This window comes from Haplochromis burtoni, unplaced genomic scaffold (assembly GCF_018398535.1).
Source record: "Haplochromis burtoni strain Fernald_Lab_line unplaced genomic scaffold, NCSU_Asbu1 Contig_170, whole genome shotgun sequence".
NCBI classification, from domain to species: domain Eukaryota; kingdom Metazoa; phylum Chordata; class Actinopteri; order Cichliformes; family Cichlidae; genus Haplochromis; species Haplochromis burtoni.
This window is the reverse complement of record NW_024582531.1, coordinates 481,189-504,565: the sequence shown is the minus strand read 5'-3', so window position 1 is coordinate 504,565 and position 23,377 is coordinate 481,189. Positions and strand designations below refer to the sequence as shown.

General features: G+C 40.6%; 2 protein-coding genes across 10 annotated transcripts in view; one reads left to right on the top strand and one right to left on the bottom strand.

The window, feature by feature from the left end:
- The window catches only part of cpeb3 (cytoplasmic polyadenylation element binding protein 3), a 39,765-nt gene extending 25,313 nt beyond the window's left edge, over nt 1–14,452 (bottom strand). For 2 of the 8 annotated variants that reach the window (XM_005933603.3, XM_014337202.2), the window contains exons 1-3: nt 12,912–13,963; nt 11,716–12,620; nt 4,835–4,988 (exon numbers count right to left, since the gene is read on the bottom strand). In XM_005933603.3, coding sequence (XP_005933665.1) covers nt 4,835–4,988; nt 11,716–12,620; nt 12,912–13,146 — 1,294 coding nt within the window. In that variant the 5' untranslated portion in view covers nt 13,147–13,963. The other 6 variants (XM_005933604.3, XM_005933605.3, XM_005933606.3 and 3 more) reach the window with 5 other exon arrangements.
- Nucleotides 14,453–14,969: 517 nt separating this feature from the next.
- Nucleotides 14,970–23,377, top strand: part of march5 (membrane-associated ring finger (C3HC4) 5) — a 55,710-nt gene continuing 47,302 nt past the window's right edge. Inside the window, exon 1 of one of the 2 annotated variants that reach the window (XM_042225372.1) lies at nt 14,970–15,450. In XM_042225372.1, the coding sequence (XP_042081306.1) occupies nt 15,407–15,450 (44 nt within the window). In that variant the 5' untranslated portion in view covers nt 14,970–15,406. The remainder of the gene's footprint in view (nt 15,451–23,377) is intronic. The other variant, XM_005933601.3, reaches the window with a different exon arrangement.

Sequence of the window (23,377 nt, the reverse complement as noted above, 5' to 3'; positions counted from 1 at the left end):
TTGTATCGGCTATTCAATAGAGTTCAAACAAAACAAGAACACAATAAACACAAAAACTGACTAATCTTATCATTTTATCGGTATGCATGAACAACCTTATGGTCTATGCTCTTTACAGCTATTGCAACTGCAAGACTGGGCTTAGACACGATGCTTTAAATGCCTACAACAATGCAAAAGCAATTTTTTTTTATTAATTGTGGTATCGATAGCATTAGCCTTCCGAGGATGAAGAAAACCAAACTATTAGGGGCATCAGAGTTAACCTTAAGCAGTGAAATCACATTCACCCAGGACCTTATAGTTATTGGCAAAAATTGTAGCTGTAATGTAGCATAATCCCAGAGCTAGCTTATCTTAAACTCTGTGGAAATAATGCTAAACCTACAATGTGATACTTTTACCCCCACCCACCCCACAGTCACTGTCTGTGTTTGCTTGTAATGCATGCCCCCATAGGGATCTTTCCTTTGAACGCAGTTTAGTCTAACTTCAAGCACCTAAAGATACATCTAAGTTATGTTCGCTACCATTTATTAAATCAAAACAACTCAACAAACCTCAGAAACTGACCTTTCAGAGATGGCCCTCTTCAGTTTTTTGTACCAGGGCAGAGGTCAGGGGCTTTTTTGAGGGTTGTTTTTGAGAAATCAGAAAGCACGGTTTTATGTTTTCATAAATATAAGTATTTTTTTTTAAACTCTTCAAAACTATAGAAACACCACAAATTTGGGATTCTGAACAGTTCTCCCCCGTCATAAGGTGATAGATTTGTAACCCTAATGCTAAACTAGAGCAAACTACAGCAGCTGTTTCGATAGCAGAGCCTATCTTCTTATTGAAGTCTCAGAGGTGAATAAAGCCAGCACATTTAGCAAATGCTGAACCAACCCTTTAAATACACAACTGAAATAGTACCTCGTTATGAAAATAAACTATTTCCAGTCTTCTAAAGGCTGCTCTCACACACTGAAACTGATGCAAATTGTAACTGATGCAAGATCGTGTGATTCAGACCAGCTGAGGCAATGTGTGTGCGTGTGCATTAAGAGAGACACATTGTGGGTGGGGTGGGATCTACACAGCGCTTCCACAAGGGTTATAAGGACTTTCGAGCATCTCAACTCATTAGTGACAACATCTAGAAGTGTGTGTCTGTGTGTGTTTTTAAGGAGTGGCTGCAGTCACACCATCACACCTCTTGAGCTGTCTGATCCATAGACAGGAATAAGTGACAGCTCAACAGAAGAGTATATGAGGTGAGAGTGCTTTGCATGGAATGCCAGAGCTGATTTACATGTCAGCAAGAATTTGAAAGTGTGTTTCCTTCGTGTGTGCATGCACGTGTGTGTGCATGTGTGCATCAAATGCTACCACTGGCAGCAGAGGTAGTGGTTGTTGTCAGAGTGGTGGTGTTTTTCCAGCACATGTGTGTGTGTTTGTGTGAGTCTTTAGTCCTCCACACATGAGCTCAGCTGACCTGTGTGTGTGTGTGTCTGCAAAAAGGGTTCGTTTGTTCAGATGTCCCTGTGGCCCTGCTCCCCTCAACCAGGAGTAAAGAGCTTTTAGAAAGTTTAAAACATTGACTGTAATGGAGCGTGTCTTTGAAGCAGAAACTTCTCAAAACAAGAGCTCAGAAGAAACAAAATGAGGTGGTCCCACCCCTGTCTTTAAAGGGTGTGTGGATGAGGTCACCTCACACCTCACTGATTCACACATCACAATACTGAGTACTTTTTCTTCTTAAGAAAGAGAAGAAGGCGCAGGGACTCATAAAACACTCAAGGAAAAACAGCTATTCCAGGCACAATGAGAACTATGTGAGAAATGTCTTTGATGGGATTGATGTGGGCGGTACCCATTCGGTTGGGAATGCAAAACTGAGCCTACTGGGTTAATTTGTTTTGACTGGTGGCTTTCAGCTGGTGAAGAGTCTCCCTAAAGTAAGATGTTGGAGTCGCTACAGCAGTAACTTGCCTGTGAAACAACAATAAGTGTACATTCAGTTAAGATTTACTGATCAGATATGTGGATTCTTAAGTAATGACAATGTTGTTGTGGATATTTTTTTCTAGTTTTTCAGAGATACTCTCGTTCTGAGTGTCAGAAAGTTTGATCAGGTTCGACAGGTCAGGCCTCAGTGCCTCTGGAACAAAACCTCCTGTTCCTATTGCCATTCATGCTAGCCTGGCACTACCCAAATGTGAAAGATGATCTTAATCCACACACTAATAAAACTTAAAAAGAAAAAAGAAAAAAAGAAAAAAAAAAAGCAACTGCACCATTTACAGCGCACAAACACACAAACTTTCACAAATTTAGAAAGTTACATATAAAAATGAAAATTTCTTCCTCCACTCACAAATGATCAACCAATCAGATCTGAACAGTCAGGGTTAGGATCTTCTACCTACATGGCTAATTTTCTAGGTAGCCTTAATCAAGGCACAAGCTGCTTTTAATTTCTGGTAATGTCAAGTTGGGGTATTTTGTCAATGTTATTCTTGATCACATATTGCACTCAGCAGAAAACAACCAAGTTTGGTATTTAAAATATTCAGTATGGTTTCAGCCATGGAAGGCAGCCCACATTTTGCCCACTTGCCAATAAGGATCTACAGGACTAGTCTACTACATGTTTAAATGTTGCTGCCCTTAATAGTCAGTGGCAGAAGAGTAGTCTGTTAAATGTATTTCCCCATTTCCTCCTTAACAGGTAGGCCAATCTGAATGAAACATTGCACAAACATTGTGTAGGTTAGCTTTGTCAGAATAAATTGGAATAAAACCAAGCAACTGTGTAAACATATTTTGTGCTGACACGAAATAAACCAAGACTATTGCTGCTAACACTGGTAAGATTAGCCAAACTCTGCAAGCTAACCAAACAGAAAGTATTACATGCAGATTTTAACAAGTGAGCCGAGAAGTTAACAACTAGCTAATGTCTGACATGAGTACATCTTTGTTGGCTGGTGTCCAGAAAAGATATGCAAAATCTTAAAGTTGTAGCAAAATTTAGAAAATTTCGTTACAACTTCATTGTTAACTAAAAATGATATTTCTGGGCTAGATACATTTTCTTGCAACCAACCAGTCAAAACCAAACAAAAAACAGAACAAAAACAGAAAATCAGCTAACATGAGGTTTTTAAACAGAGGAAAAGCAAAACTGCAATCTGTCAACTTGTCACGCTAACCTGAACATGACCCCATATTTGGAGCAAGTACCAAGTGATGCTTTCAAAATTATGAGCCAAACTTACATTTTTGCAACATTTCTTCAATTACTGGAATTTTGCTCGTCAACCCATTTGGGAAATCCTGCCTCTTACCCTGTTCCCTCTGGCCCTTACACTTCTGCTTGCAACAAATGCTGCACATGACCACAGACGCAGAATTTCTTAATGAATTACTTTTGAAAATGTCACAACTGAAAGATTTACACAACTAAATGGCCCTGAATTATCAACACATTATATTGCAAAAAGGTTTCTTTACATAATGTGGTTGTATTAGTGTTACTTCAATACTAATTCAGCATTGTCAGGAAGATTTCAATCTAGGATTACACGGGTCAGATAATTAGAGTTAAAATACCTTCTGAGCCAGAAAAAAAAAAAAAAAGCACCAGCAACAGATTATTCAGCAGACAGGGCCGGGGCACAGGGCCCTTTTCAAACAGTGAGAAGGTACGCTAGCAGGGTGGAGCTGCTCTGTGGTTGGCACCGCAGTTTACTACAGCCCCGTGCTGTCTGCATGACAAAGTGAGGGGTAAACAAGCCAGGAGAGAATCAGGAACACACACACACCCATTTTCACGATCCACCCGCCCTACTTTGCTCATATCTCCTACGTGTCCGTTGTGCTTTCACAAACAATCCCAAGAGAAGCCCTGCAGGACATTACGACACCTTTCCAGTAAAGTTAAGCCGGGGATGTGATGAGCGCGCAACAATGCTCGCTCAGCACAAGATTAGGAAAACAGACTTTATGCATGGGAAAATGACATTCTCCGCTCATTATGTACCCCTCCCACCAACCTTTCCATTGTTAAGATAGGAGGACAGAGAGGGTATAAAAAAAACTACACCCAACCTGACAGGGCCCCATCTGGGAAACAGGAGTTTTTACAATTGACACGTGACTGGTGCTACAAAAATATTGACTCAGAAGACCTGACCTACACCACACGGCCCAAGAATTCTACGAAGAGGAATTTTTAACCTTGATTTCACAATCTGACAACACTTTTGAGAAATGCAATTGTATTTTTTTAAAAATACATGTTAGTCTAAATTCATCTTTGTGTTGTGTTTCAAATCATCTGATATGCTATGTCTCTATTTCATCTATGACACATGTAAGTCCAAAATTACAGGCAAATAAAACATTAACCACAAATACACTCAATTGCGCAACACGTTTACCAAACAAAATACGAGTCTTGTGACATTATCTCTTTATCCATTGATTGTTATCACCATATACAGGAGGCAACAAAGACAACAAGAGGAAGTAAAAGAAAACAACAAAACATTTGTACAAAAGACCACTAGGTTCACCTCTGGTTTAGAGTGCACACACAGACACAGACACAGACACACAAAACATATGTGAGGTTTTGCAGGTAAGGTTCATAATGATTCAGATTCACTTTAATTTTAAACAGAGTGTAATGATTCATACTGGATTGGTTAAGAGATCGGCAAATAGAGCAAATGAAAAACAGATGTATCCAGAGATGACATATGCCCAAGCGCAAAAATTAAAATTAAAAAAAAAAATTAAGCAACCTAAAAACTGCAAGCATGGACGTATGAATATTCCTAACCTGCAAAATGATTCCTCCATATAATATCAGCGATAGTCATTGGTGGGCCACCGGCAGGGTGTGGTTTACCTTTGTCATGGTCAGTCCTTATCATATCCATTAAGGAATTCTCCAAAGAGTGCAAGCTAAAAGCATCAAAGGGCCGATTCCGGTCCTGCAACACAGCAAAACAGGAAGAGCGTTCGCATTAGAGTCATCACAGTAGATCGCACGCAAAACAAAGATGGGAAAGTATCCTGTAATGCTACAATGGGAGTAGAACCGGTACTCTACTACCTGTTTAACACACATTTGAAAATGATAAGACAGTAAAATTATAAACCTGAAAAAAAGAACAAAACAAAAAACTATGATTTGAGGTGACAATTTTTAAAAATGTAGAGAAGATTTAGATCTTGCAGATAGTTATTTAGAATAAAACTTGAAATAAAATAAAAAATATATATATATAACTATATCTATCTATCTATCTATCTATCTATCTATCTATCTATCTATCTATACACACACACACACACACACACACAGAGAAGAGGGACGATAGGTTTCTATTTTTGCCTCGTCATCATTGTGGGAACAGCCCTGCATTCCAGTGGTGATCTGCTTTACCTTCTTCAAAACGTGGCAAACTTTAACTGGCATGTTTAGCTGTTGAATTTCTGGTTAGGTACCCTGCTCAAGGGCAGATCGCTAGCAACGACTTGCATCTGTCGGCAACTCCCTTTTTTGTGTGTTAAAAAGAAAGAACATTCTTGCTTTCCCCATTCAAATGCAGCGTGTCTTCTGAGTCACAGGACTAATGGAAATAAGGGATCCAGACTTGAACTTAAGTAGGTGAAGTAGGCCCTGGAGATGCCAGTAAACAGGTGATACTAAGCAATGATCTATGAGTCAGTTGCTGGGCTATCCTGAAAGCATTTTAGTATTTCACATTTACTGTTTTCAGCCTATGGTTTCCAGTGTAAAAAAATAAAATGTCACTATTGTGTTGTTGAGATGTTCCTTCATTTTAATAGTCTATTGCTTGTTTGCACAAGGTGACACATGCACATCTTCTAGTCTTTTTCACTTTCACAACCAATTAGGAAATCAGTCAACGCTTGACTCAGCTCTTGATTCAACAAACAGGATCATCCGTGAACAGATTCAGACCTGGTGCTGGGATAAGATCCAACTTTCAACCTTTCACTTTCATACAAGAGTGACACTTTTTTGGATACCATATACTGAAGAACTGTGAAGTTGTTTCTCTGTTTATGAAGCTAATGAAGCCAATAAATCTAAATAATAAATCAAGCATACAAGGATTTAAAACAGTCTAAAACTGAACCCCAGATTATTATGTAAAGGTTATAAAAGCTGTCCCTTCTCGTCAAGTCAATCAGACAGGAACTCAGCTTCACTTGAGAAAACTGGTTTTGAAACCTCCCTCAATAGTTAAAGTTAGATGCTGCAGCTGTCATGAGGTACTGAGAACTTTTGTTTGTGTGTCCTTTGGTATGCATTTCTGCCTGACTGTTCACGAAACCTCTCAAACTTTCAGATCTTGTAAGGCAGGTCGTTCTACTACATCCCAAACAGTCAGATTAGTACTATATCAGACACCTCAAGGTTAAACAGCTCCCTGCCGATGAAGTGCATGTATTCCTGTTAGGTGTGAATGAATTCATGAGAACAACATGTGTGCCAAAGGTAAGGCCTGAAAGCGCCCAACCGGAGCTAGAGTGGCGCGGCCTTGGCAGCTGTGTCCTGTGTCCGCCGCCTGAGCTGGGCCTACATTGTTTGCACACCACAGCTATTGTTGCCCATTCGGCTGAGCATTCAAAAGTGTTATTCCCCTCACTCTGGACCTGACAGCGCCACACAGATAAAAATCTGCCCACTTGGTACAAACCGTAAACACTTAAAACGCTGAGCTTTTAGTTTCCTCTCCCACCCCTCCTTTCTGACACATATAGATGGACGCGGTGATGGGTAACAGGTCGGAGAACTCGCAACAGTGAGATATTATGCACTATAAATCGCAGACAGAGCTCATTCTTGAACTCTTTATGCGAGTTCCCAGAGCGTGGAATGCAGGGCCGACTTCATCTAGCTTGACTATGCTGCAGCTCATCTTTCCTTGTGATCCACACATAAGACACAAGAGCAGTTATCGGGGAGATCAAGATAAGAAAAAAGCCAAGCATGACTATCTGTTTGTAATAAATGAAGGGTGCTCATAAGGTAGAGGGCTGGCAGATTTACCATTAATATATTTTTTATAAGTTATGCATTATTGTGACCTTCACAACGTCTTCTCTATAGCGCAAGAAAGCGATCGATGAGAAAAGTCCCAAAGGTAACAAGAGAGCATAATCGTTATGATTAAATTACAGGCTCCTGTTTCTCTTGAACAGCATTATAATGAGCCTTCCTAATACTGAATTGAGAATGATTAAATTCAATATGTGCTTTTCACTGAGCAACATATTTTACATAGGCATAATAAATTCATGAACTAAATGTCTGCAGCACATGCAGCAGAGTAGCATCACATTTATGCAAGTGGATCTGCTGAGTCATGATGTCATCATGATAAGCAGCTTTCTAGTTTATGCAATACACTACTGGAAAGTTAAACAATGACTCAAATATTCCCCCTTTTCAGCAAAACTTTACTGTGTATATATACTTGGTACACTGTAAATATACTGTATACAAGTATACACACACACACGCACTATAATAGACAAAACTAAAGTGAAGTGTACACATTACACCTGTAGGAGCTGCTTGGCTGTGGAAACCAATACCATGAAGCTCCCAGTGCAGTTTTTGTGCTGATGTTATTGACAGGGGTGGTTTGGAGCTCTGCAGTTATTGAGTCAGCAGAGCGTTGGCGACTTTAATGCACTGTGCGCCGCAGCACTCGGTGACCCCACTCTGTAACTTTACGTGGTCAGACACTTCGTGGCTGAGCTGCTGTGGTTCCTAAATGCTTCCACTTTACAATAACACCACTTACAGACGATCACAGAATGTCAAGCAGGGAAGAAATATCAAGAACTGACTTGTTGCAGTCATGGCATCCTATTACACCATGCTGCTCAAAATTCGATGAGTCTTTTAGGATGAGCCATTCTTTCACAAGTCTGCCTAGCATATGAAAAGGGAACACTTGTTTTTACATGCCATGTGTGCGCACAGCTATACCCCATCATAAATTAATCTGTTGTGCGGTTTGTTCTACAATTCTTTTGATTTGATTGTTGAATTTAAGACAGAATAAAATAAAATCAAGCAAATACCGATCTATCAAAATGTTTGATTACTCAAAAGAATGAAGTTTTGAGAAGATACTTTGATTTCCCCCAGAAATTTAGACCCTAGTCCTTTTGGTCGAAGCACAAAGTTGCTTTAAAGGTTCTTAATCTCGGAGGAAAGTTCCTAGGGTGGAGGCCTTGGAGTTGTCAGTTAACAAACGGCATGAACCTTTTATCTGGCTCAAGCTGCCATGGGGGGAAAAAATAATAATAAATAAAAAATTTAAAAAAAGGAAAACTCCATGCCAGCTATACCTTTTTAGATGCATTTGAATACAAGAGTCCACCTGTCCATCTGTCTACTAACACCCTTCTGAATCTGTATGTGATTACAATCACAGAAGGCCAGGGTATCGCCCTGGAAGATCATGTGAATGTGTGTGTCAGGGTTCACACTGACATATTAAAGTGAATTCCACACATTCTTCTGCCTTCCGAGCAGCAGCCAGTGTCAGGCGCACACGTGACTGAACCTTCAGCCTGCGCTACATCGGGAGCATGTGAGTAATACCGAGGGAGAGCTAAACTATGACAGCAAGCACACCTGTCACCAGCTGTCCGCGTGGTTACCACAGGGTGTGTACCCTGCCTGCTGCTCATGCAGCAATTTCCCTGAGTTTCACTTCGGTAAACAGGCCAGTCGACATGTGGCATTCTGACCTTGCATCCTGGTGATAACTCCTCTCCAATTATGACGTTATTGCCAAACAGCTAAGTGTGAACAAAACACACGAAAGAGCAATGAGCCTGTCTGACTAAGAAATTCTTAAAATAGCTTAAAAACAACAACATTACTGGTGCAATAAAAGTCACTGCCACAGGAGCTGTGAGTTGTAAACATTTTTTGTTTTGTTTCCTGAAGAGAAACCTTGATCATAATGACCAGATATCACAATACATAATATAACAAAAAACGAACGAGAATCAGCTGACTGTATATAAGTCACTACCCTAATTATTCATCTGGCACCACATGAAAGCACAAGGCTGCTGTACTTCATCTCTGCGGTCTGCCTGAGTTTCACTTCAGTAAACAGACCACTCCATACAGCGTGACATGTGGCCCCCTGACCTTGTCTCCTGGTGATAAGTCCAGCTGTAATCCAGCCAAGTCAAGAAAGCTCGGGCAGAGGCTCTCGGTCAAGGGAACCGAGTAAAAAAGCCTAAAGAGTCGGACTGACAAACACAATCACTATCTCCTGAAAGGCCTATACATTTCAAGCCGGCTGGAATTTCACCCCGTGTCGAGTCACATTTCATCTGTCCTCGCTGTTCATCTGCATGTACCACTCAGGTCACATGCATCTGCGGCTACTTATCTGAAATAAGCGGTCATAATGTGCAAATACTCATGACTCACGACTTTGTGTCTTTGAGCTTATTGCCAAGTTGCAACTTGAGTAAAATTTCAAATCTTTTGTAACCCTATAACAGAGACCAAATAAATGTTTGCTGCTCATAATTAGGCATGTCATTTATTTGATCACAGGCCGGACTGTAGTACCAGTAGTTTCCGGCGTTTATCTGTCTTTTCCCGTGTTTAATATCCTTGCCTGGATTTAAAAACTAGGGTGTAATGAATTAATGTTTCACGACTCCTTAGCGTGCACCATCTGCATCATTACCAGACACACAATTTATACAAGTGTGCAAACGCCGGCATAGTTGTCACACTGTATTAATTGCTCTGGTATTTACATACAGGAGTTTGCAGGTTTTATAATACATGGTTAACATTACTGAAACTGTCTCCTATCCAAACCATGATCGTATGTTAAACCTAACCAGGTAGGTGTTTTTTGTTTATTTTAAACAGCTTCAGTACAAATTGGTTACGTGATTGAGGATGTATAGACCTCCTGTTAAGCTAACTCTTGTGTACAGTCTGTGAGAATCTCCAAATATTCCACATTTTATGAAAGATGTGAATCATAGAAGTGTAATATAGAAATTGGATGACTGGGAAATATGCACAGTGAGTCCAGTTACAGTTATAATGATGCAGCTTAAGCCAAAACAATGTAATATATATACACAAATTGAGCTTGGGTCCTTCAAGCTCGGGTCCTCTACCAGAGGCCTGGGAGCTGTAGGGTCCTTACAGACAATATCTGATCACATTTTAAGTTGGCTTACTTGGAAAAGAACAAACAAGGCAGACACGTGATTACCCATTTGAGAAGGTAATGCAGTATTTGGCAATGTCTCGTCTTCCAACAGACAAGTTAATGAAGGACGGCTCAAAGAGACCCTGCTCTCTAGTTTTCACACATACAATCTTAAGTATGGGCCAAGCGACGGGAAATAACACTGCTAACATGCCAGTGCGGAACATTTCACTTTAAAGCCAGATATACAGTCTTTATGTGGGTGTTTATGCCCCTGATACCTTTACCCGTTTATCTGTTACCGTTACTGTGGCTGATGCTGGTGGTATTAATCTACAGCCTCAAGTAGTAGTAGTACGTTGTATTTGGACTTTTTAAAATAACAATTACTGACAGTTTTCTGTCTTAACATAAGAACTAATTCATTTGTTTACCCCGCCCCGCCCGTGCGGATTTTTTGACCCTGAATAACACTCTTGCTATCTTCCGGGTTGGACCTGTGAGTCATTTTGATACCGCCTACTTTTCCATCACAGGCCAATCAAATCCTTGTATGTTACTTTCAAGTACTGTGAAAAATGTTTGCAATAATGACGAAAGCTTACATGATAACGAAGACGGTACTGATACATATTTTCTCAAACATAATGCAGCCTTCAGTTGCCAGCATTAGTTACGACATATTATTTACTGACTTAAACACAACATGTTACTTATTCAGTGATCAAGCGGACACGACCCCGCCGCACTGAAAGTCTATAGCGCTGCCGTAAATATGAGAATATGGAGGGTAACAAGGAGCACTTGAATGCATCGTGGGTCCTTTAAACCCCACTGAGCGTGAGCTGGCGCAGGAAAATTAACTATTAAGTCCAATGAATCGTGTCTATTTCTAGCACTGATTTGGCATGTTTCTTTTCGACTGCATAAACAATCCGTGATTAATACTTAAAGGTCACTGTTGTATTTGACTGTGAATTGACCTAAACAAACACAATCTCCCGGCACATACAAGCCACATAACGCTGACAGCTACCGGCAAAACCCGACTTTCAAGTAAACCGCATTAAGTCGCTGCTTAGAAACTGTCCGCATTTAACGTAAACATTGAAATTGATATGGGAGTCAGTTTTTTTTAAAACCAACAACAACAACAACAACAACAAAACCCACAGACATTTGACCACGTTTATGATGCATGTGGGGAAGTAATTTGAATAACTAAAAAACATTCACCGTACGCTGATAAATAGACCTGTAAGGACTTCGTGGTGCTGCTGAGCTCAGGGTGATCTAACTTTTCTGTAGTTCTATCTCAGGCACTGGTGGCTTATTTACATAGACATATATTTATATATATATAAATAGACCCTCACATGGCACTTATAGTGCCAGGGAGAGCAATCAGACTGAAACATAAAGCCTGGGCCTATACTGGGCCTTCTCTTACACCAGGGGAAGTGTTTACCTGGAAAGGCAGTATGCTGTTGCTGTTGTCAGTCCTGAATGCGCCGTCCTCCATCCAGGGTTTGGGGCCGAGTGGACCGGGTCGTGGGAATTTTGGGGGTGCTATAACATTGCTGCTATAGGGCTTTTTCATTGGGGAGATTGGGTTCAGGGGTGACGGCACTCCGACACCAACTCCAACCCCGACCCCTACCCCGACACCCACCGCTCTGCGTGGGTCCCTGCCTGGCTGCAGCCCGCTCCAGGGGTTCGAGGCTGTGCTCCACGCCGCGTTTTGGTGATTATTCCAAGCGGACGACGAAGGAGAAGATGACGACGAGGTCCCCTTGCTGTTATTCATGATGGTCTGATAAGCGTTTCTCTGTGGGAACGGCCCTTGGTTGGGGCTGACGGGGGATCTCCTCTGCTGGGGCTGCTGCTGCTGCTGGGCTTGCTGCTGATGCTGTTGCGACTGGGGAGCCAGACCGATCTGCGGAGAGAAATTACCCCCGAATACCGGGTTGACGTGGTGGGGGAAGTTCTGGAAAAGCATCGTCCCGTTCACCGAGGGTATTCCCTGGAAAAAGCTATCGTCCACGGCATTTGTGGTTCCAGTGGACCAAGTGCTCCCAAACGATGACGGAGGGGAGGAAAGGGGGCCGCCGGTCTCCTGCGGCTGGTGGTGGAAGCTCAAGCCGGGTAGGATCGGCGACTCCATCGGCGCTTTGTCCTTGCTGCCGCTGCTCAGCGCTGAAGCCGCTTGGTTGTTCCCGGTCGACGGACTCTCCGACTCGGATGAAGAAGAAGCGGGCTCCGATGACGGGGTCGGTGTGGAGGGAGGAGGGTCTGCTTGTGTCGGATCTTGCTGATGGTGAGGCTGGGCTTTGTTTTTGTCCATCAGTAAATCATCCTGCATGGTTTGCTGAGCTGCAACAGGGGGAAAAAGATACGAGGAGTTATTATTATTATTGTTGTAACTCAGGAGCTCATGCACCGGGCTTGCCGGGCTTCTGTAGAATCTGATGAACTGGGACAACTCCGAGAAGGATATGATGTTAGAGGGACCAGCCAGCTGCAAAGCGAATGCGTGATCACCCATTTAGACGAAAAGAAGGAGAAGGAGAAGAAGACGAGGAAAAAGCCCCACTTCCCAAGACCAGAATGATTCAGAAATCCCGCAAATTATACACGGAGCATAGTATGGCAGCAGATATTCACCAGATTTCGCCACGTCTCGTTTTTCCCTTCCACACAGGAACTCCGGAGCTGCAACGTGAAACTGATTCAGTGTGTGTGCCTGTGTGCGTGTTTTTGCCCAAGGACCTCCCCTATATTCATTTACATACGTCAGTAAATACAGCTGTCCTTCAGCAAGGTTAAAGCCACTTCTACCTTGACCTACACACACACGATCACAGAGGGTTTTTATTTTTAATTTATTTTTAAATAACATCCAAAGAGACGCACACGGTCTTTTTTACGCATCAGAAATTAGGTGACGCACCTGAACCAATTGAATCGGTTGTTATAAAAAATAAAATGTCCCTAGAATAAAAAACAAAGTGGATATACAATAATTTAATAAAGACGACGAAGTTTACTGAGCAAATTCGATCATAAAGAAATAATAGCTTCTGCTTTAGACTCCTAGAAGGGATTTAATAGAGCGCAAAGAGAGACTCTGCCCGAGGTCCGCATTGACACAGCCACGGGTTGGCATTTACATAGTACAATATGTACCTTGCATTTGCAGTCAGTAACTTTTAAACTAGGGCTGGAATTTAACTGAAAGTCTACTCTGTCTAAAGTAAGAGGCTTTACCTTTCATGCAAAATCATCCCCTGTTTGCATTTGGAGACAACGCCTTGGAAAAGCCCAATTAACATACACGACCTGCACTATTATCCCGTCAGCAAATTTACATTTAGAATTACATTAGGTGCCAAACACGCCTGGTAATCTCAACAATGAGCAGGCAGGGCAAGCAGAAATGTCAAACACAGCAAGATACTCTGATCAGGGAAACGAAATTAAGCAGCTGAGTATATATTCTGCCAGCTGGAGCAAAAGGCACAACTATGAGATATGACACTTTGGTGTCAAATCATTGTCAGACTCATCTGGTCTGTTGATCGGAAACTGTCTCCAGAGAGCTAACATACAACCTACACACAGGCCTTTCAATAGTAGTCTCTAGACTGACATAACAGATCATTTCAGTGCTATAATGACAGCAACACAAGTAAGAATTTCATGTTTAATCACAACAGCATTCGTTACACATACACTCTCACCCACCCCACCAGTTAATCCGTGTTTTCTCCTCCAGGATCTCCCGATTCCAAGGTCATCAAAGAAGCACAATCAGCAGGCTGTACAGTGGCTCACCTCACCGGCTCTTTACCACACACACAAGGCAAAACCTGACCCTTCAGCTGCCTGTTTATCGCGCTGATCGAGGCACCCGATATACATTTCATCAAGCTGTCTTGTCTTGAAATCCCTCTGTATAATCCACATGCTCCCCCTCCCTCCACAAAAACGACAAAACAGCATGCACACACAGCCTGGTTTTCTCTTTGCCTAACATGAAGTTTGAATTTACCTTTATCGTTCACCTTTTGGGGACTCTGTAAATAAAGATATTTCTTGTTTGCCTCGTCTGGGTTTAGATATGACAAACGAGCTACCCTTGTGCCGAGGTAGTCAGCAGTTGCTTGAACAGCTGATTGACTGCGGCGCATGGACGCTGGCGAGTAGCCTGCTGGGAGTTGTAGTTTCAAACGATAAAGTGGCCGGTAAGCAAAGGTGTCTGTCTTTCTGTCTGTCAGTTCCATTGAATTTAGTGTAACTTATACTGTATACTTTTTTTTAAACAGGCACATTATAGGAAAACAAACGAGCACAAAGGATAGAAAAACATTATATTTTAAAAATATGTTCTCACATTCACAGATTGTCTTCTAAATATGTATAATCAGTTCTCACGCAATCACATTATGGATAAGGTTTCCTCTCTGAGATTATTGGACCGTATTTGTCACATTATTGCATTTGTCGTGGTTCACACTCGAGTACACGCATGTGCGAACGGGAATAACTACATTCGCAGTGCGTACTAGTAATGGCTATACACCTCTAATAGTCTTTCTTGGCAACTCTGGAGATGATTCAGAGCTTTTATTTGGGCATTCGGCGAAGAGATAAAGAAAGCGAGAGGAGAGAGAGAGCGAGACATTGTGAAACTACATTTCCCATGCTCGACTTTGCGGCGCTTGCTTTGTTTTGATTACGTAGATGCGCACTGACGTGGTGTCTGCGTTACCTCAGAGACAGCCTGTCAATGGAGTCAAACGGTCACGCCAAACGAGGCCGTGGCAGATGTAAAGAAGAATTTTGCCCGAAATAGCCTATCGAACGCATATAAGTGTTACGTAGACTGCGGCAGAGAAGGAGGAATATTTTTTTGATTAAAAAAAATACCGGTTCGTTTGCGGGTGTTGCACTGCATCTCGACGAAGGCCTATGTAGCTTGTTAGCATTAGTTCAACAGCTAACTTGCTAGCAGGTGTTTTTTGTTTTTTTGTGGGGGTTTTTCTACGTCGAGTTTAGCTGCAACAAATTAACGAGAACTAAATTTCGAATGTTTTACCTGTAACGCAATTACTTTCCGCCAAGAAGACAGCGTCTGAACCTTTTTGGCCTCTACGACAATGGCGGAACAGAACGCAGTTGGCATGCAGCAGAATTTGGACAGGTGAGTTCAAGTTTGGGGCTAGCATGCTAATGGCAGCCACATAGCTAAACTTCAAAACAAAACAGTCGTCAAGAAAAATTGGGGGATGGTATTGTCAGAATACCGTCCCCCAATTTAAGCTTTAAGTGAGACACTATCATTTTTTAACAGGACACGAACTTTCAACTCAGCTCTGGATATCATTAAGTTTGCCTGGCCAGGGTATTTTTAGTTTACAAAGGAAGTCCTGGACTCCTAGCTCTGCCAATGAATTGGTGGATATTGTGTTAAGTAATCACTTTAACTTTCTATGGCCAGTTCTTTTGTGTTCTCAAACTGGATACAATTCATAAGGCCATGGAGAAATGTCCAAATATTTGGCTTATTAACTATTGACTCTTAGGCAGGACCCCGCGTCCAGTAAAATACCTGAAAATGTCACGTTCATAGTTCAGAACAAACCTGCTTATCTGTGTTACATCAGACACTGAATGTAATTTCTGTGCCAGCTGAAACGTTCATTAATTTCGAGGAGAATCTTTTCTTTAGCAAGATGTCTGAACAAAGTTTGTTTTTACGTACTTGTACAAAAGCGAAAATCAGATACAGGGTGCTCTAAAATGGTCAAGTAGAACAAAAGGAGAACACGTGAATGTAACTGAGGAGCAAGATCAGAACTCCACAAGTTCATATACTGTATACACTCATATATAAGAAAAGAATACAAAACACTTACATCATGGGGAATCATTTTATGTTGTACAATCAGCGTCAACAGACGCAAATGTAATTGGAAGCAGATGAGAAGCTGTTTCTGTAGCCAGCAACAAAGCAAGTCTGCTTAAACATATTTTCATCAATGCTTTATCACCATGTCATAGCTGGGATATTTCACAACAGAAAGAAGAAGTTCAACCATGGATTCTGTCAGGCAGCATTCTGGTCAAAAAGGGTCTCCTTTCACTTTCATCATGACAGAGAGTTGAAGTTTATCAACTCAGTGGCATTATGGAGTGTAAAGCCACAGAATAGAAAGCTTTTAGTTCACTTGAAGCTGTATGAGGTCTACACTTTATCAAAGGTACTTTTATTCTCTAGTATAGACACAGCTTCCCTATAGTTTGCCTTCAGATCCTCACCTTGAAGGCATTTTCAATATTTGTGATCTGCCAAACTCCTGCAACCACAAGTTAATTTCTTTTCAGGAAAGAACTAATCAGCTTGTGTTCAACTTTGTTTTTTTAAAATCTTACTTTCAGCATTTCGAATTGCTTTTAGTCATTGCTTATAAAGGATTAAGAGAAAAGATAACTTTACGTGGCAAAGTGTAATTCATGATGCAATTCTTAAAACAGAAGTTAAACAATTTCCCTGTCAAAGCAGCTATACTTTTGCTTTGCAAATACCTACCATATTGTAGTTTAAGTAATGAGGTTAAAGCTTAACTCACCTAACAGGTTTATATACTGTAAGACTACCTTCACACTGCAGGTCTTAATGCTCAGTTCCGATTTTTTGATCAAATCCGATTTTTTTTTTTTGTCTGCTTGTTCACACTACAAATAAAATGTGACAGCAAACACGCTCTAGTGTGAACCCTCAAAGCGGCCCGCATGCGCAAAAGAAGACGTCACACTCTGTTTAGACCCAGAGCAAAAAGTATTGTTTGACTGATGGCCCTTAATATAAAGACTTGTTTCGGACTTTACGTTTCCCAATTTTGCTTTAAGTTATAAAGTTATTTTGTTATTTACATATGGCCTAATAATTATCCTTATTGCTGTTTTAGAGAGGAGTAGTGCTTCAAAGGATAGTTGCAGATTTCTGTCAGAATCTGCAGATTATACAGTACAAATAAAATGTTCACGTTTCTCCAACATTGTCTTCCCAACAGTTTCACTGACATCTACACTGGATGGCCAGGAAGCGTTCACGATGTCTTCTTGGGCGCTGATAATTGGCGTCTGTCTTGTGTCAGTGACGTAAAAGACGGATTTCATGCGACATGACCATTCAAACAGCAGTCGCTTTCTAAAACACCAGCTATGTATCGGATTCAGTACCGCATACAAAAGTGACCCAGGTCGGATTTGAAAATATCGGATTTGTGCTGATGATCGGATATGGATCGCATAGGGTCAAAAAAGTCAGATTTGATGCGTTTTCACCTGCAGTGTGAACGTAGCCTAAGAGACATTTAATGAGACACAAAAGAAGTATAAATTTTGCATGTGTTTGGAGCATTGTGTTGGTGGCCGTGGGATGATGTGATGTCGTGTAGGTTTGGGTCCTGCTGCCAGATAAACTTTCTCATTTGCAGTGATTTCTTACATCACCAAGTTTTTAGTTAAAAACCCCTGCATATGTACAATAGGGAAAACTCTATTTTAGTTTACTGACTTGGTGGCCTTTATTCATACTGTACTCAATTCAACAATTCTAGTAAAAATTTAATTTAATCAGCTAAACAAACCTGAGTGGGTAGTTGGCGTCTCGCGGCCTTCAGTTAAATCACCTTTTCAGAGTTGTGATCTCATCTGCCCAGAAAGATCGGTCAACAACAGCACTTGCTTTGTGATATGTTTTGAAATACAAAGTAATCCAAGTCAGAGATTTGGAGGAGTGTTTTGTTAGGGTTACAAAATGTCTGTGAAAAAGGCCAAGTCATGCAAGTTATCATCTTACCTCTGTTTATATTGGCAATACACAAAAGTAAAGGACACAGACAAATCCTTGAGTGCTATATATTGTTAGTTGTGATAAAATCTTATCGTTCAAGCAAGGAGGGAGTTATGTTTTTAATTTGGATGTTGGTGAATCTTAAATGTTTTTTATTACCAATCAGACTGCCTGTGTTTTTTTGTTTTTGTTTTTCTTCTTCAGTATGTAAAAACACAACAGGCGTTCATGGGTATGATTAACTTCTTTGTTTATGTCACAGTGACATGACACGCTTTCCAAGTCTTCTCATGCTGCATGTGTGACCTGAATCTTTGTTTGTTGGGGGTGAGGTGATGCGTGCCATTTCCTTTAAAATAGCGTATGCTGTCTGTAAAAGACTTGGCACACAAGTAACGCAGCAATATTGAGTCAATATTGAACATTGGACTTTGAAATCATTTCCCAGGAACATAGTACAGTGGCAGAAAGAAAGGAAGGGCCCATGATCATTGTGAAACGTGCTTTAGCTGTGTGCTGCTGGTGCGTAGCAGAGGCAATAACCCGTGCAATGTTTGAGTAGCCAAAGGCAGGAAGATGTATGTCATGTCTGCTTACTCCTAGACAGTTGTGTACCCAGCCTCTATCACTGACAAACATGAGGCTCCAGAGGCTCTTATCTGGACCTGCCACAAACAGCCAGCTGCCTCTGCAATGCAGTGTTTCACAAATGGAAGTAGGAAGCACATTTTAATCCACATTTATTTATACAGAACCTACATGTTTTATTCTTTTCTTGCTGACCCCATTGATCTCTGCGTGAATGGGTCGATAAATATGTGCTGTGCGTGCGCTAAGAACAACTGACCTTACAGTCATGATTTTGCAGTTTTAATATGGAACATTGTCAGCTTCTGCAGGCTCTTTTTCCACCTTTTCAAACGGTTGAGTGATGATTTGATTTTTTTTCCTTTTAATGGAAAACAACTGCAGAGACTTTGTTATTTTGTTTGCATGGAGTAGATTAATGACATGTTCCAAGAAACAAATCAGTGGCTGGTCAGCATGTCTTTCCTTGGTAACCCACAGTTTGCATAAATAAGCTGTATTAGCCAGCATTAATGCCAGTGGAAGCTCATGCCACATTTTAAGATAGCCGGTTTAGATAACAGGCAGAGTTATTTAAATCACAAACTAGAGCTGGGCGATATGAGATTTTTTTCATATCACGATATGTTTTTTTCATTTCAGGCGATAACGATATCTATCACGATATAAGCCAAATAACTATATTTGTAAGATTTAAATGTGCCGTTGCTCACAAGTAAAATGTGAAATAATCAGCAGCTTGTTTTATTTAAATATTTATTTCCCATAATAAGTTCAACAGGGTAGATGTACTTAAGGAACATGAGACTTTTTCAGATAAATAAAGGCAAATATTGCAAACTACACAAAAGGCAGCCGCTAAAGCGTTTAAGTTTCAAAATAGAACAAACGAAACAGACTAAATTGTCAATTCCACTTAGAAACAAAATATTAATTCTAAAAATAAATCTTAGTTTGTTTTACAGAAGAACAGACAAAACTGACTAACTTTTGTCAATATCAAATAAACTGAGAACTAAAAGGAAATTCTCAATCTCTCCTTGTTGTATAGCTTGAGCTTTTCAAACAGTTTTAACAGTTACTTTAGTCTGACAAAAGCCGAATGACGAATTAGCGCTTCCAGTCAGAGACTGAGCATGCACCGCTTTATTGTATTTCCAGACTTGCTTTCGGCACAATTTACAGTGCGCTACTCTGTTTTTTGTCAGACTTGAAATAGCCGAAATACCTTCACACTACGGAACTTCTATGGCTCTTCCGTTCGACAATCTCTCCGGCATTGGAACCATCATCTGTTTTCTCTTCGGTAACCTTCGGTCACGCTCGGTTGATTTTTCTCTAGTCGGCACACTCATTTCCTCCATTACCCGGGCACGGCGGCTGGCTGCTTCCCAAACAAATACACATGTGCGGCTATGGCACTTGTGCTGTACGTAACAAGTCACGTGACGTGACGACTGCGGCTGTGATTGGTTCGGCTCTGCGCTACTTAATTTGGATTGGCTGTTCTTTTTTTTTTTTTTTTTTTTAAGAGGACAAGAGCGGCGAGGTCTATCGCAATAGTTTAATTTTTCTATCGAGAAAAATTTATTTCGCAATACATATCGTTATCGTTCCATCGCCCAGCTCTATCACAAACTAACGAGAATATCCCGTATATGTTGTTTGCCCCAAAGCAATTCTTTCTCAGTGCTGTTTGAGCCTTCATAGCTTTTTATGTACCATCAAAAATTACATTTAAACATTGAATCTGTGGCACGTCACTGCAAAAGGTTTTTATTAATAAAGTGGAGTAATTCACCACTTGGCTTTTTTTTTTTTGTGTGTGTGTGTTAACTTTAAGCCACTCAAAGGCTATTTAAAGCATGGTCCTTTTGCTTTGTCGTACACCACAGATCACAGTGCTTTGTGGCGATACTAAAAGCACATGCATTTTTTTCTTAGGTAGTGCCCTCATGTTGTAATAGTTTCCTTGTTTGATATTTCATTGAAGTGAACTTTACTTAAATTTGAGATTCTGCTGTGTTTCAGGTCAGACTCTTACACACTGGACATTAATATAAATAAGCCCCAGACTAATAAAATATCTGTAATGATTGAAATGTTTTTCCAGAGACTGTCATTGAAGTGTTGATTGGTATTGGTATTTTTAGAAGCTGAAGTTGCTACATTCAGTTGCACAATATTGAAAGGAGGACACTGTGTTATGTTATCAGACTTGTTTATTAAAGACCCATCACTCTAAAACCATGGAGACTTTTAGAGTCATTATTCCAGCTAATGACTTGTTTAACCCTCTGGCGTCCGGGGTTTAATTGGCTGTTTTTCACTACTTTTGATAGTACATTTATATTTCACCTTTAAAAGTATTTTCCCTGCCTTGTTTGATATTATTCTTTTCAGCACAACCTTACATGTGTGAAGTTACCCTTGTGTTTTTTTCGTTTTGGTATACTGCATTAACACAGTTGGTCTAAAATCGCAAAGAACTCAACCACAAACATGTTTAACATATCGTTTTCATAACTTGGAATGCAAATATAAATTTAAAAGATAAATTTAAGAGCACATGAAAGGCCTAAAACCTGAAGACCTGACAACACACCTCGTGTTTTTTCTCCTGGAAACGGCGTTTACATTGCGATCTGCCTTTGGTGGCTTTTTGGCTGGAAACAGTAGTGCCCTCATTGATTTGACACTCAAACAACCGCAATACACCAAATACACAGAACAACAAAACACACCAGCAATATTCCAAACACACTAAACGTCACAAATCTCTCTCGTCTTAAAAATCGCTATCCAAATCCCTCACTCTCTCACTCGCTCTCTCTCTCACTGCCATCACTCTTCCTAAACAACCAAATGTCACGTGTCACCTTATTATTTTTTTGATTGGTTGACATTGTAAATTTTTCCACAAATGGAAAAGAGGCATCGTGTGTGTTTTTGTTTTGTTTTTCTCGCAAGAACTCGCTGTCCTTACAAAATGCCGTATTTACCGTTGCGATAGTATTCAGAAAAAAGCATTTTATACATACAGAATTTAAAAACTAGCATGTAGTTTGAAGTCTACACTTTCAACACAAGTTGAAATGGAGACTTGGCGTGCATCTTGTTGCTATGGAATTTTAAATTGGGTATGTGATTTGGACATACTGGCTCGTCTATTGACCCCAGAGGGTTAACTTGATACTGACACACAAAGTTTAATGCAATACTAACACTTTGAGCTGTTATTTGACCAGCTTGGACAAGACAACATTGTGATTTCCCACAGTCACATGATCATTGCTGAGTTAAAGGAGCCTTTGTGGGGTGGCTTATGCTCTTCTTGAGGACAGGAGTCTGGCTTGTGAGACGATGAGAAAGTCACACTTAATACTGATATTAAGATTGGCCTTAATATCTCAGTGTCAATCACATCATGGCCATGTATGTGTCATCTTGGAGCTTTCTTCTATTAACAGAATAAAATCCACAGCTGAGGTGAAACGCGTGACAGTGTCCACAGTGCCTCTGTGCTGCACATTCTTTTGATCCCGCGAGCTTGAAGGGTTTTCAAAATAACTGCCGAAATAAAAATGATAATATGCATTGCTGCTTGCCTGCACTTGAAGTTTCAAAGCAGTCTCTGTGCATTAGGTGGATTAAAGCTTTATTGTAAAAACAGCAGAGACCCACATGAGTTTGCCTGTTTAACATGTAAATAACTTGGTGATACAGGAGGTCACCTTCCTTCAGTGGATTTCAGGCACGTCGCCATCATCGAGTCTCTATGTTCTTGAAAGTCCTTCAGCAACTTTATTAGCAATAATTCAGCATGTCAATCTGCAGATTTTACATCATTGTTTCAACATTTAAAATTGATCTTTTCATTGCATATAGGGTTAACATATTTAGAAAATTGTTGCATTCTGATATACAAGCCTTTTTTTTTTTTTTTTTTTTTTTAAATATATCAGACTGCAAAGGATTTCTCAGTATGCAGTCGTCATTTTGGCTTATCTGGCTGACTGTTCTGTTAAACAGGGCTGAGGCGACGGCAAGCCAGAGATTAAGGTTTCGCACAGAAGATAGTGTTTCACTGCTGTTGTAATAGGTTCTGTCATGCTCTGGGGCTGGGTTACAGGAACAAGAGCCAGTGAATCTAAGGTAGAGCTGGGTTTTGTTCTCCGCTGTCGTGTTTCTGTGGAGACGTCTGTCCACCGTTCTACTCGGCGTCTCATCATCGCTTTTTTTTTTTTTTTTTTTTTTTTTTTAAACGGCAGCCTCATTTTCAGTCTGCAGTGTCTTTGAAGATCCCGTGGTGTCGCACATAGATTCCTATGATGCATTTTTTATATTTGTTTTTTTCAGTTTTGCATTGCAGATCAATGCGAGAACCCTATTTGAATTAAATTGAGTAGTGTGATGCCAGTACACATACATAGGGAGGGGTCAGCTATAGGGTGAACCGCAGTAAAGACTGTAGATATGATCTTGAATGGGGGGTGATGTTTCCATCACACCACACAATCTCACTGACATGTCATCTGATCACCTCGACCTGGACTGTCCTCTCCTGCGTTGTCATATTTTATTCAACACCAGGGGAGTATTGACAAATAATTCATTGGAGGTAGCTACCTGAGCAAATAATTCAAATGTTGGTCATGCTGTCTTTGACAGAGGGACCCCC